The 12780-nt window shown below is 56.0% G+C and overlaps 4 protein-coding genes across 4 annotated transcripts; 3 read left to right on the top strand and 1 right to left on the bottom strand.

Annotated features, from left to right (window-relative positions):
- Positions 1–1234: 1234 nt before the first annotated feature.
- On the top strand, positions 1235–2475 carry INS49_006773 (uncharacterized protein; the record flags this gene model as incomplete). The annotated part of the gene is made up of 3 exons (XM_043167542.1): positions 1235–1270; positions 1377–2287; positions 2361–2475. 3 exons carry the CDS (start codon positions 1235–1237, stop codon positions 2473–2475), a joined length of 1062 nt encoding a protein of 353 aa, XP_043028686.1.
- A 2494-nt stretch (positions 2476–4969) lies between these two features.
- On the top strand, positions 4970–6586 carry INS49_006772 (uncharacterized protein; the record flags this gene model as incomplete). The annotated part of the gene is made up of 3 exons (XM_043167541.1): positions 4970–5162; positions 5225–6183; positions 6389–6586. 3 exons carry the CDS (start codon positions 4970–4972, stop codon positions 6584–6586), a joined length of 1350 nt encoding a protein of 449 aa, XP_043028685.1.
- Positions 6587–7013: 427 nt separating this feature from the next.
- On the bottom strand, positions 7014–8533 carry INS49_006771 (uncharacterized protein; the record flags this gene model as incomplete). The annotated part of the gene is made up of 3 exons (XM_043167540.1): positions 7014–7240; positions 7309–8325; positions 8440–8533. The coding sequence occupies 3 exons, from the start codon at positions 8531–8533 to the stop codon at positions 7014–7016; spliced, it is 1338 nt and encodes a 445-aa protein (XP_043028684.1).
- Positions 8534–10203: 1670 nt separating this feature from the next.
- Positions 10204–12361, top strand: INS49_006770 (uncharacterized protein; the record flags this gene model as incomplete). Its single annotated transcript, XM_043167539.1, has 4 exons — positions 10204–10447; positions 10498–10862; positions 10941–11070; positions 11163–12361. The coding sequence occupies 4 exons, from the start codon at positions 10204–10206 to the stop codon at positions 12359–12361; spliced, it is 1938 nt and encodes a 645-aa protein (XP_043028683.1).
- Positions 12362–12780: the final 419 nt, after the last annotated feature.

Genomic DNA, 12780 nt, shown 5'->3' with positions numbered 1-12780 from the left:
CTCATCAGAGACCTCTTTTTTCCTTCCTCTCCGACGACATGCGCATTTCAAAAAGTAGGCAGCTTGGTGGCGCCTGCGACAAGGCGAATTTTGCCTTGTCCCATATCACGGCCAGACCGAACACTAGACTTGGTCAAGCTCCGCCCACGGTGGTGTGACTGGGTACGCCTTGCTTTTTTGACCTTTGCGCTGGCGTTTGTTTCCGGCTCGGGAAGGAGGCCTTGTAGCCCCAGTCGCAAGTCGGGCGGCCTGCAAGGCGTTCGTGAAGTATCTACGGCCCGAGAGTGGTGCAGAGATCTTATCTTCACCCGCAAGTGCTGAACATGAGCGAGCATGGGGCTCGATATTGACCCATGCCAGATAACAAGTCCTGCGCATATACTGGGCCGGTGAAGGACAAGCCTGCTTGAATGTGTCCCTGGCCATGGACCTTTTCTTCCGCCGCGATACGTCGGGCGTAACGAGGGTGTCTGACACGTATGTCTGGATGATGCTGTACGAGCAGAAGCTGCAGCAACAGGCCGGTTGTCTCAGCTGGTCTCATTCCCAGTCTCAGCGTCGACGATGAAGCGATCCCTGTTGACAATCTTGTCGGGGTGTTGCGCCCGTGACCCTCCTCTTTGCAGCCGGTCAAGCAGCCCCCCGGGTGAGCGAGGAGACTCTCGGAGGACGTGGCAGGAACATTGGGAGAGCTGTTCAGCTGCCTCTGGTGCTGGGGAAAAGCATGTCGGCGGGCTCGAGTATGCCCAACCTGTCTGCCTGCATCTGCAAAGGTGAGGCCTTCGACGAATACCATGCACAGCATTCGCTGTGTGGTGCATGTTGTTGTTAATGTCGTTGATATGCATACAAGGGCGGAATCCTTCCGATAGACCTGGGGTAGGGTGAGCCAAAGGGAGCTCGTTCCGCGCTTGCCTGCAGGGGTAAGTGCGCTGCGCACCCCCAGTCGCGCCTTCTTCAGCCACCACCACATGGAGGGTCACCGCGGGCGTTCCCCCAGGTATTAGTTGACCAGGTAGATAGTTAGTAGTCTAGGTGACCTCGGCTCGGCTACCGGGACCTACATCGGTACACCACTCATTCTCTACACACACAATCAATCCTCTCCTGTCCGTTGTGAATCCAGTTACACTCACCAAGACACAACCTTTCTTGCTGCATCGGCCGTTTCGATCCTGCACAACGCCACGCCACATATCCTCCACCCAACCGAACCTTGGCACCCTGCTCGAACATGTCGCTCGAGGTTATCTACGTGACACGGCACGGCGTAAGTGCGATATCTCCAGATCCAGATCCAGATCCAGATCCAGATACAGATACAGAGTCCAGACGCCTCCCACAGCGCAGCGCGAGCCGGTGGTTGTCACCTGCAGATGCCTCTGCTTCAACCGCAGCGGAAACCGGCTGACCTCGCTGCGTCGATTCTGCAGTTCAGGTCCAATTGGCTTGTGGACGCCTCTGGCAACTACTCGTCCTACCTCAAGTCACCTACCGGCATCGCTACTGATCCAGCCTTGACATCACATGGCGTCGAGCAGGCCCATGAGCTCGCTGCTCACCTGACGAGTCTTGACCCGCCCGTCGAGCGGGTCTACTCCAGTCCTTACTACCGCTGTCTGCAGACGGTCGAGCCCTTTGTTGGCTTGTGGGCTAAGTCTGCCAGGACTGATGCTGCCAACAAGCCCGCCATCCTAGGTGAGGCTGGCCTGTCCGAGTGGTACGGTTCTGCATCGTTCGAGCACCCAACCTCTGCCACCAGCGACAGGCTGGCCGAGCTGTTCCCGGCTTTCGACAGATCCTACGCGCCGGCTGTGTTGCCGTCGAGGATGGGCGAGTCCATCGCCCAGCTGCACGACCGTGTTGCCTTGACCATGGACGCACTCATCAAGCAATGCGACGAGGCAGGCGTGCGGGCTGTGCTGCTCTGCTCGCACGCGGCTACTGTCATTGCTCTGGGCCGAGTTCTGACCGGGAACATGCCCGAGAACGTCGAGGCCGAGGACTTCCGGGCCTTTACCTGCGGCTTGTCTGTATTCAGAAGGCGTCCAGCTGCAACCTGCGACAACGCCGGCGAAGGCGCTGCCATGTCTGCTCCGCGCACCCTTGGAAACGTTCGGACGCCAACTTCACAGGCTACTGCAAGCCCTGATGGTTACAGTAAGGACCTGGTCGATCCTTCTTCAGCAGAAGTGGATTGGAAGGACGGGAGAGGAGTTAGGGGAGGGTGGCTTTGCGAAGTAAACGGCGACTGCAGCTTTCTCTCGGGAGGTGAGGAGAGGGGATGGTGAGTGGCTGCTCCACACTTCCCGCTCTCACACAGAATTGCCGTGTCTTGATCCATTTTACTGACGACCCAGGCGCTTTTCTGGGGATGAGTCTTTCGCAAACGCTGGCCAGAATAGCGCGCAGCAAGACGCAGGAGTGGAGCTCGGGGTCGTTGTCGAGGGGAGGAGTCGTGACCCCAGACTGTAAAGCCCGGCCCCCTGTTCGAGGGCTATCCCCAGGAAAGCAGACAGCGCAGGCATCTAGGTCGGACTTTCTTCTTCACAATCGCAGGAGCATGCGCACAGGTACAGGACGCATCATTCGACCTTTCACTAGTTCCATGCAGACGCCTGAGACACGCTATTTGGGCCTGGTTCTGGTTCTGAGGCCGCTGCACGCTCAATACTGGTCTTTGTCGACGGTTGCGAGAGAGATGAGGCACCCACAACTTACCGGGCGGGGGTGTTGTGTAACACAACCTGTGAATTTGGGTGCTTGGCCGACGGAAGGAGCCTTCGAGATCGGCACGACGTTTTTTGCCACAAGCCTCTCACTGTGATGAGGGACACCACTGTTTACGCCTCTCCCAGGATGTCTGTGGGGATCAACAGACCAACGACCAAGTCACCCAGGCCCTGAGACACGGGTCTTTTTTCCGCTGGCCGCAGTCTAATCGACCAACCCGCCAGTGGCTGTGAGCACTCGGAATTGCGCATGACGCGCTCCCTTGCTGGTGAACAAAGCAATCGCGTCCCTCGAAATCTCTCTGGAAGCATCGATGCCACGCTTGTGCTCTGGGGATTTAGTAATACCTGTTTGCCGCTCTTCGCTGCGTAGATCGGGCATATTGATCTGCGTCGATGAGACAGGGAAAAGCAACAGGGACGGCTCAGAAAAGACCACGGAGCTGCAGAATCTGCCGCAGAGGGTCAATTTGTACCCGGATGACGCATCGGCCCGGTAACATCAACACTGTCTTGGACCGACCATTTCAATCATAAAAGAGATTCCGGGGAGGCGAAGGCGATCAGGACTGTTGGAAGTAAAAATTTCCAGGCACCAGAAGCAAAAAAGCAAGGTGCCAGAGTCAGGCAACACATCGGTCCACGAAGGTTGGCGTTGCCCTAGTGAACAACCCATAATGGCAAAAAATAACGGAATTATGAGACGAGATCTTATCATCACTGATTCCATTTGTGACTTGAATACCAGCGCGCTCATGGAATACAAGTCATTGTGATCGTATAATCATTTGCGGATCCGTGGTTGAGCCAAAAGTAACCAATCTGGCAGAGATACTCGACAGCACTGCCTGTTGAAGACGAGGGCAACCAATGACACTACCCCAGCGCAGACCTGGCCTAGCTGTAAGAGGACGTGACTACCCTTGTGTCAAACTTGGAATACACCCCCACGATCTCGCGGTCCAGACCTCAGAGGAAAGAGGCTGGGGGACAGACCAATCACAGCCAACCTGGCGGCTGTCAGTGCTGTCAGAGACTGACCTGTCACGGCGTTGGCAGATGCCAGAATTAGCTCAAGCTTCTTTTCCACTCGGCTTCTTTTTCATTCGGGCTCTGGAGAATACGGTCTCGGCACCGAAGGCCATCTTTGATCTTAAAAAACACGCTAAGCACTGGCCTGGCAGTATTTTCGTCATCCGGCTTCGCGAACGACCGCAAATAGCCTTGTGACGAAGCTGTGCTTTTCGGTTCACATCAGGAGCATCTGACGTGGGAAATGTGCACGTGTGCGGCGTAGCGAGACCTCCGCGGGCCGAATACTGGCTCTTTGATCTTCGGCCAGTGGTGCAAGGCTCTCGAAGCGATCAAAGTCGCGGCGCAAAAGTGTGTATACTCCAGAACTCACTTGTCCCCAACAGCCCAGCTCTGAATCAAGTCCCATGTCACAAGGGTCTCGAGCCCAGGTGAATTATTCGGAGATGCCATTTCACATACTATTCCTAATGCGGGATGCCCTACAGAGATCGAAGATGAAACCTCGTCTTGAGGATGGACACGGCAGAGAACCGCTACAGAGTGGCATCTTCCGTCGACCTTGGTGCGACGCACCAAGATCCCAACACCAGCACCAGCAAAGCGTGCCCCTTGCCTGCATTTTTGATGAACGACATGCTTCTGCCTTGATTCGCCAGCCAGTTCCAGACCGTTGAGGGCTAGCATGAGGTTTGTCTGCCAACACTAGCTGGTTCCCTCCTAGTTTAGGGGACGTTTTCCTTCCCGGCCATGTAATAAGCGACACTGGCGCACAAACAGAGCGCCCCGAGGTCCCTCGACGACATGGCACGACTGCATGTACCACCGCTGTTACGCGAGAGGTACTCTCTCACACTGACGCGAGGGTTGCCTTAGCCCAACTCCAAGGCCCAATGTGCAAGGGCCCATGGCGGCGAGGTGCGCAGGGATGGCCGCAACTCATCTTGCAGCTCCCCAGGGTCGCTGGGCGATCAGTCTGTTCCGTGGCCAGGTCGAATATCCCAGATCTATCAGAAGTGACAGGACCATCGGATCAGCAGTGGTAGATACGCGAAGCTCGCTTCCCCCGATCTCATATATAGGCGGGACCCTGGAGATCTCGCTTCCGGTCACATCTCAGTTCCTGCTCATCCTTTGTCTCCAACGAATGTCTGTGTTGTCTGGGTGAATTTCACGGCCTGTGCTCTTGACATTCCTCCACCAGCATGATGATCCAATTGCAAGCCAGCCCCTTCCTCAGGCAGGAGACGGGCAGGACGTTACCTCCCCTCAGCCACATTCAACAGGACCGCCACAGACTTGACGGGCTTGCAGACGCCGCCGTCTGCCTTCAGGAGCCGGGTGTCTACTCCCCTGCCGACTCTCCCACAAGCCCCGACTTCCACGAGTACACCTTCGGTATGTGTAATCCAACCAGGCGTCTCATGTATGCTCGCATTCCCGTACTCACCCAGCTCCAGGCAATTCGTTCTTGGCTTCAAATGAGTCCAAATCACACGGAATCCCCTCCATCCAAAGCTTGTTCGCCATCGCGGACGGGGACCGGCCACGCAGCTATGGGTTCGACCCTCCGGGGCCTGAACCCAGCTTCAGGAGGCCTAGCACTGGTTCCGAGTCCTCGTTCCAGGGAAGCTTCACCAGCGTGCCTGAGCTCTCACGCCTGTCGACGGCCAGCCCACCTCCCAGGCTTGTCCCAAGAACTCCTGAGGCGCACCACACAATTGCCCCGGGGGATGACCTCAAGATCAAACTCACTCTGGTCTGTTTGGCGAAACAGCTGGAACGCCTGGAACAAAAAAACAAGAGGGGACTTATGTCCGCTCGAGGACGGAGGCCGTCTTCCCGCCATGCGCCATACTCTACCGTCGCGTCCAACAAAGGACGCCGCGACGGCGGCGGCAACAGCAGCCAGCCCGGCACACCGCCCAGGGGCAAGCAGCAGAAGAAGCCGCACTTCAACCTCCGGTACCCCAAGTCGGTCAAGCTCTTTATCCTGTACCACAAGGAGGACTGCGGGTGGGGGTGGAAGGCGATCAACCGGCGGCGCGTGGACCTGCTCCCGGTGCTGTACCGCGGCGGGTACAAGCCCGAGATCGAGGAGAACCGCGAGGTCGCGGGCATCAACGGCTTCTACTACCGGCTGAACGAGGTCATGCCGGCGCTGACGCCCGACGGCAGTGGGCTGCGCTTCGTGGAGCACGGCGGCCGCTCCTGGGAGCTGACGGAGCCGTCCAAGTGCCGCGAGGGGGCGGGCAGGGGCGAGGAGAGGAGGAAGGGCGGCGGGAGAGGCAGCAAGGCCAAGGACCAGGGTGACGCCGAGGCGAGACCCAGGGGCATGGTCGACAGGTACCCGGAGGAGGTCGTCTACCACTGGGACGAGTTCGTGAAGCACTTTGTGCCGCCGGCGAGGCACGCCGAGGTCTACGCGCGGGCAAAAAGAAACTGTAAGTACTTTCGTCCACACATGCACACTCTCACACACACCCCATCCACCCTCTGCCAGGAGCCACGAAGACGGGACCAATCAGGGACGTGACTCCAGTCGTGTCCCTCGTCTTTCAAGACCGACCAGCCATGCGAACCTAGAAAAGAAATTTGAAGCTAACGACATTCTGTGTAATCAGGTGAGATCCGCGCCCGATCAAAGAAGGGAAAAGGGCGTGCCGCAGTGGGCGCCCGACAACGAGGAGGAGAGGGTCAGGCACACGAACCCGCCCAACGCGAAGACCAAGACCCCAAAGGCGAAGGACGGCGACGCGGACGAGGCGCTGCCGGAGCTGATGCGCTCTTGCGAGCTGGCCCCTAAAATGGAGGAGGATTAAAACAAGTCTTCTGCCTGGTGCCAGTCTGCCACCAGAGTTCGTCCGGTACGAAGTGGCTTCGCAGTTTGGGATCTCTACCCCCTTCTTGCTTCAGAGTAACTGGCATATTTGTGGGTATAATTGAAAAGAATAGGGAACCGTTGATGCTGTTACGAAAGAGGGAGGTGACACATGGGTTTTGGGGAACAAAAAGTCGAATTCAAGTAACGGTGGTATGGGTATTCTGGATTTCTATAATGACTCTGTGGTCAGAGCTGGTCAGCGAATTATATGCAGTGCCTGTACATGTATGTACAAAGAAATGGATTGGAATCCAGTTGACTGGTTCACAGGATGCCCCTTGCCTGACGAGATATCACTACATCTCTCCCAGTGGACCGCAATTGGGTTCTCAGTTGGGCTCAGGATCCCTCGAACCGTCCGCCTTTCAGGGGCGCCCGAACGCAGCAGAGGGTCGAGTCCCAAAGCGTGCGCGAAATGGGTCGGGCTCTCCGTCATTCTCTCCGTCGTGGTCAAGGGCGATCTCGCCCTCTCGCTCGTCATACTCCTCAAGGTCAGATGCGTTGCCAGTACGGTACTGGTATGCAGCTCGGTTGTACTCGTCCTCAGAGTCGACCTCCTCATCTGGATAGTCTGCTGCATAGTAATCCTCAGCTGTGATAGGATTAGCAAAGTCAAGTGTTGAGAAGCCCGTTAGGTCAACAAGCGTGTCGCAGGCTTACCGTTCTCGTCCTCGTCGTCCTCAGGCCACTCATCGTCGCTATCGCCCTCCTCGCCGAAGAACAAATCCACGTCAGGCTCGTTGTCGAAGACAAGCAAGCCGACCTTCTCCGGAGCCAGGTTCTTGTCGAGGCTTCCAGCTGCAACACGGACATAAGTCTCGATGATATACTCATCGTCACTAAGGCTCTCATATCCCTCAGCGGTCGGAATACTTGGCGCAGTGTCTGTCTGTGCAACTGAGATCTCTGGATGACGTTCCGCATAGCGCTTCACAGGAGCCCTGGGCTTGAACTTGGACGGCTGGGGCGAGGTGGTTGTCGGCGCCCTCCTGGCCGTTGCCGCCGCCTCCTTACGGTCGCGTTCTTCGATTCTGGCTAGGTTTTCACCGATCTGCTGCATGACAAATTCGTTCATGCTTCGAGTGATTTCGTCCATGTCGGCATCCTGTTCCTTCTGGAACGATTCTGGAACCTCCCTCCTCACCGCTTGCGTGTGCCTGCCTTCTGCCCTCTTCCGGTCTGAGCCGGGTAGCTTTTGTTTCCTAGCATGCGTGCTGTCCTCCGCGAATCCATCTATTACTGAGCTCTTGGCTGTCGGCGAACTGTCCACGTCGGTCATTTGTACGTCTTCGGTCCTCGTCCTCTTGTGGCCGCGCTCCACGAAGACAGTCGTCGGTGTCTTATATCGCGACCTCTTTCCGGTGGTCACACCTGGACTAAAGAGAGGAGATGGGACAAGCGATTGCCGGGACATGTGGAATCGACGTGGCTCTGGGGCGGGCTGAGATTTGGACACGCTGAGCACCGTTGCTGGGGCAGTAGGCGCGGCGGGTGCCTGGTCTTGCGCTTTGGGACGGCCTTGCGCCGAGATGTCTGGCTTAGCCTCTTGCGAGTGGTTGATCTTTTCGGCATTGCGTTTCTCGTCGCCGGGCTTTGACGCATGGATCACGGGCAGGGGATTACTGGGTGGCTTGCGACCTGCAGTGCTCTCGTTTCGGCGGAAGCTTGGGTCCTCCGCTGGTAGATGTATGCATCGCTACGGGGTCGCTTTCTATCGCCGTCGACACCTTTTGCGAGAGTCAGTATGATGAAGCTGACAGCAAGGCAGAAGATGCGATGGAAGTTACGGACGAAGGTAGTCGACGATGCCTTCATCATCGTCATCGGCAGCCTTGCGCTTCTTGACTAGGCGCTTCACCTGGATGATCTCAGGTGGAATGGACATTTTCGACAGAAACGTAGTGTTGTACCTCGAAATTACTTATTCGTAATAAAAGTCAACAAGACTGGCGGGAGTCTCGTGTTGGAATGGTGGGGGCAATGCGTCGAGGCTTAGGGAATGTGAGTTCAAGTGATTGCTTGCGGCTCCCAAGGGTTGAAAAAAAGTGGTTCAGTCATTTTTTGAGGGTATGTCAACAAGACCCCTGTCTTATCGTTATCCGCATCCCTGCTCGCGAGGTGACGTAGCCATGTTGACTCCACAGAACAGCACACATTTGATCCATCCAAGTACTGTAGAAGTATCCAAGAGCTAAGGTACTTGGGTAAACGGGTATCCATTGCATCTGAGGCCGAAAACATGATGCCCTCAGCAGAGCCGTCTCCTGGTGATTTCTCACGCAGCTGGATGGGTTTCGCCCCGTCTCGTGGGCCACAAATGCTTGATTGTCAACAATGGGCGGGACTTGGGGAGTTTCGACTTCTGGTCTAACATGTGATTGTGAGTTTGGGGCCCACCGGGCGTGTAGCGTAAGTGTTGAACAATGAGAATGGATTGTCCTCTGCGCCAGATTCAAGCAGAACGGTGGTTTCTTTTCATCGACAGAATAGCATACAGGCTAGGTATTTCTGATAGCGAAATCAATACTGTAGCATGGTCTCAACGGTCTCACTCAAACCCGAGGCGGGACGAATGGGGCAGGCATGTCTGTACTTGGTAGCTGCAAGTTAGGTAGTCGCCGAATTACCTTTCGACGGTAGCTCCGCTGCAAACGGCTGACCACCTGCAGTACGAAGCACCAATCACCGCCGGACGATGTAATAGTGACATGGAACCTTGCGATACCGATGAGTGTAACAGACAGGCAAGGTCTATCGTCCTGCTGGAGCTTGCATCCCCAAATAGGTACAACAAGAGGGATCCTGCCACCGGCCGGCCGCATCACCTCCAGGAGCACTAGGTGCAGGATTCGGCACCCAGCACAACAGACTGCAGGCCTCAGCCCACACCTTGGCCTCAACCGTTTTGCCCGTCATTGGACCGTAAGACACATGACAAAGCTCCATAGGAGGTCAAACTCGAGCTCTGTCTTGCCTTCGTCGCCCATCCATCTCCATCTCCAGTGCCATCTCCAGCCGGCTTCTTCAATCAGTAACAACTGGGCTGAGCTTGCTGCGTACCGAGTACAACGCGGTACTTGTCACGCAGCCCCATAAACCCAGCTTGAAAGCCACTTTTCCACCCCATGCACTCCCCAGGAAAGCTGCCCGCCCCGCAAATCAACTCCAAGGCGGGAAACAAGCTCGGGGCATAGCTCATGCGTCTGCCAAACGAGCTGATCAAGCCACTGCCCACCCGCCCCCTCCCCCCAGATTCCACCCTCCCCAACACCCAGAAAATTCACCACTGACATTTTTTCTCTTCCTCTCCCGCTTCACTTTCATCAGAAGACTGGTCGTCTACCTTTGCATCGTCTCCCAGGTCGATTGACTTTGGAGACCGGCAGACTCGAAGCTATCAGCTAGGCACGCCTGCACTCGTGCTCTCTGGTCAGAGCCCGCCCTCCGACTCTGCTTCCTCGAAGCACTACTACGAAGCACGCTATCATCGCTAGAGGTCTTCTCTCGTACATCACTTCGACAACCTTAGCATCATTCAATTGAGCGTCCTTCATCATGGCGGACATCAAAGTTCCTATCACCATCGCTTACCGAGCACCCGGAACTCAGCCTCCACTCTTCGTCGCCGGCACCTTCTCCCATCCACAATGGGTGCCCCAGGAGATGGATTATACCACTGGTGAAGATGGAGGGTTCACCTTCTCCAAAGCTTTCGATGTTGAACCAAACTCAAAAATCCAGTACAAGTTCCGTGTCGGCCCTGGAGACTGGTGGGTTCTTGATGAGGCTGCACCTATTGGTATTTTATCCGACTCCACTGCCCTCCTACCCTCCGCTAACACCATATAGTGACCGACGATGCGGGCAATAGAAATAACTTCATCGAGGCTCCATCTGCGGAAGAGACCAAACCAGAGGAGCCAATCCAAGCCACAAAAAATGACGACGAACTGTCGAGTACAAACCATGTCCATCAGCCAAAGCCGGTTGCAAGACTTGAAGCTCTCAAAGAGGCCGGGAAGGTCGATCGATCGGCAACCAGCACCCCCGAGTATGCAAGGACTGCAGCAGAAGTGGCCGAGTCAGCTGCCTTGCTCGACCCGCCAACTCCCCAGCCCGAGACCGTTGACGCGGTTGCCTCCGCTCCGCCTCAAGAGGCTGCTGATACGGCCGCTGAGGTCGCTGATACAGCTAAGGATCTTGACAATGATTTGGTGAGCATTCTTGAACCGCATCACTCATTGGGATCTATCCCGCTAGCTTCCGGACTTGGAATCTAATAATCCCCTCAGGCCGAAGAGCACACGGAGACCGTCGTACCTGCACCAAAGACCATTGCGGACATCAAAGAGGACCTTCAGAAGGACAATCTCGATATCGCTGGGTTCAGTAATGAGCCTGAGCCAGTGCCGTTGTTTGCTCGTACGTATAAGCTCGCCTGATTAGCCCCCCATCTAGGGGAAAACTCACCTTTCTTCATTCCATTCTCATCAGGAGTGACTAACGCGTGGCAGATGAATGTGCGGGCCTATATGAAGACGACGAGATCCCAGGTGTACCGGAAGACGAGCAACAAGCCGAGATCGTGAATGGGAACACCCGTGGCCAAGCCAAGGAAGACTTCGAGGACCCGACACTTGAGCGGTTCCCTTCATCGAAAACTGAAATACTTGCTGCTGTCAGAAAGGTCGAGACCGGTCTCAATGCCAATCAGACGTTGAACGAAGGAGTGCCGCCATCCCCTGTCTTCCGAACAAGGACTCGGAGCACTGGTGATGACCACGGAGAACAACACTCTCCCGAACTGAGTCCGGTATCTTCTAAGGGATTACAGCACTTGCCCTTGCCCGTGGCACAACCCCAGGAGAGCTTGAGCGAGCGTTCCCTCTCGGCGGCCTCTCTCGGTTCTATCGCCGAGGATGACGAGGCCGATGCTGCAACGGCCGAGGAGATTGCACCAATTGTCGAGCAAGCCGAAACTGCGGATGAGGCCATCAAGGTGGCAAAGGACGCAGAGGGCGATGTTGCCCTTGATCCCGCCAAGTCTGCCTCGCGGCCAGTAGTGACTGTCCCAAGTCCATCGGTCAAGAACAACAACGACCTGATCTCTCCGGTCAGTGATGAGGATGAGGCTGTGGTGATGAAGGATGGCAAGGGCAAGGACAAGAGCGTGGAAAATGGACACACGGGCTATCTGACGCCGGAGCGAGCAACGACTCCCAAGCCAGAGGAGCCTGGCAGCCCGAGTGAACCTGCCCCAAACACCGCGAGCCCAGTCGAAGACGCAGCTTCCGTGACAGAACCCGGGCAGAAGACTATTCCTGTGCCGCCAAGTCCAAAGATAGTGGTGTCCGAGGCTGAGGATATACAGCCTCAAGAAGCGCTTGATGAAGCACCATCATCCAACGACAACGGGCACAAGGACATCGAGGCTCCTTCTTCCAGCGCTGATCAGGATGAGACTGGCTCACGAAGCGAGCCGGCCGCCACGTCTTCTGCAATCGAGGATAACCAGTCCTCCTCGTTGAAGAAGCGATCTGCTCCTCAGTCGGACTCCAGAGATCGGTCCGGCACGCCAGCACCGATCCCGGACAATGATTGGGAGGCGGCCAAGAACGGAAACTGGTTCTCGGCCTTTTTTAGGCTGATCTTTGTCGACTGGGTTGGTGGTTTCGTTAGTAGGTTGTGTGGAAGCAGACGCAAGACTACGTAAGAAGCCACCCCCATGACAGACAAGACACTCCCATTGATGTTGTTCGTCTTAGACTTGTCACGACCGGCGTGGCCTTGGTCGCAATTGGAGCCGCTTGGCTTTGGAACATCAAGGGTATGGATTTCAAGGAAGATGCATGGCGACTGTTACGGCGAGCAGATTGAATTTGGGAGTCCGCGTGAAACTTGTCAGGGGATGCTCTTGGGCAGGGAAGGAGGCAGCTCGCCCAACATTGCGATAACTGTTGCTTTTGTCTTCTGCGCTTGGATGCATACATAGGTGAAATATTGGGCGTCAAGTATGGTAGTATGAACACGTGGCATGTACGATGATGGTGATGAATGCGTTGCGCTTTCGATATGAGAAAAGAGCTGCTTCGTGGTGCCCGAAACGTGGTACAATCTGGTGCTCATCCACTT

Source organism: Diaporthe citri, assembly GCF_014595645.1.
Source record: "Diaporthe citri strain NFHF-8-4 chromosome Unknown scaffold_2, whole genome shotgun sequence".
In the NCBI taxonomy this organism is placed as follows: Eukaryota; Fungi; Ascomycota; class Sordariomycetes; order Diaporthales; family Diaporthaceae; genus Diaporthe; species Diaporthe citri.
The sequence above is the reverse complement of the archived record's forward strand: the minus strand, read 5'-3'. Positions and strand labels throughout refer to the sequence as shown.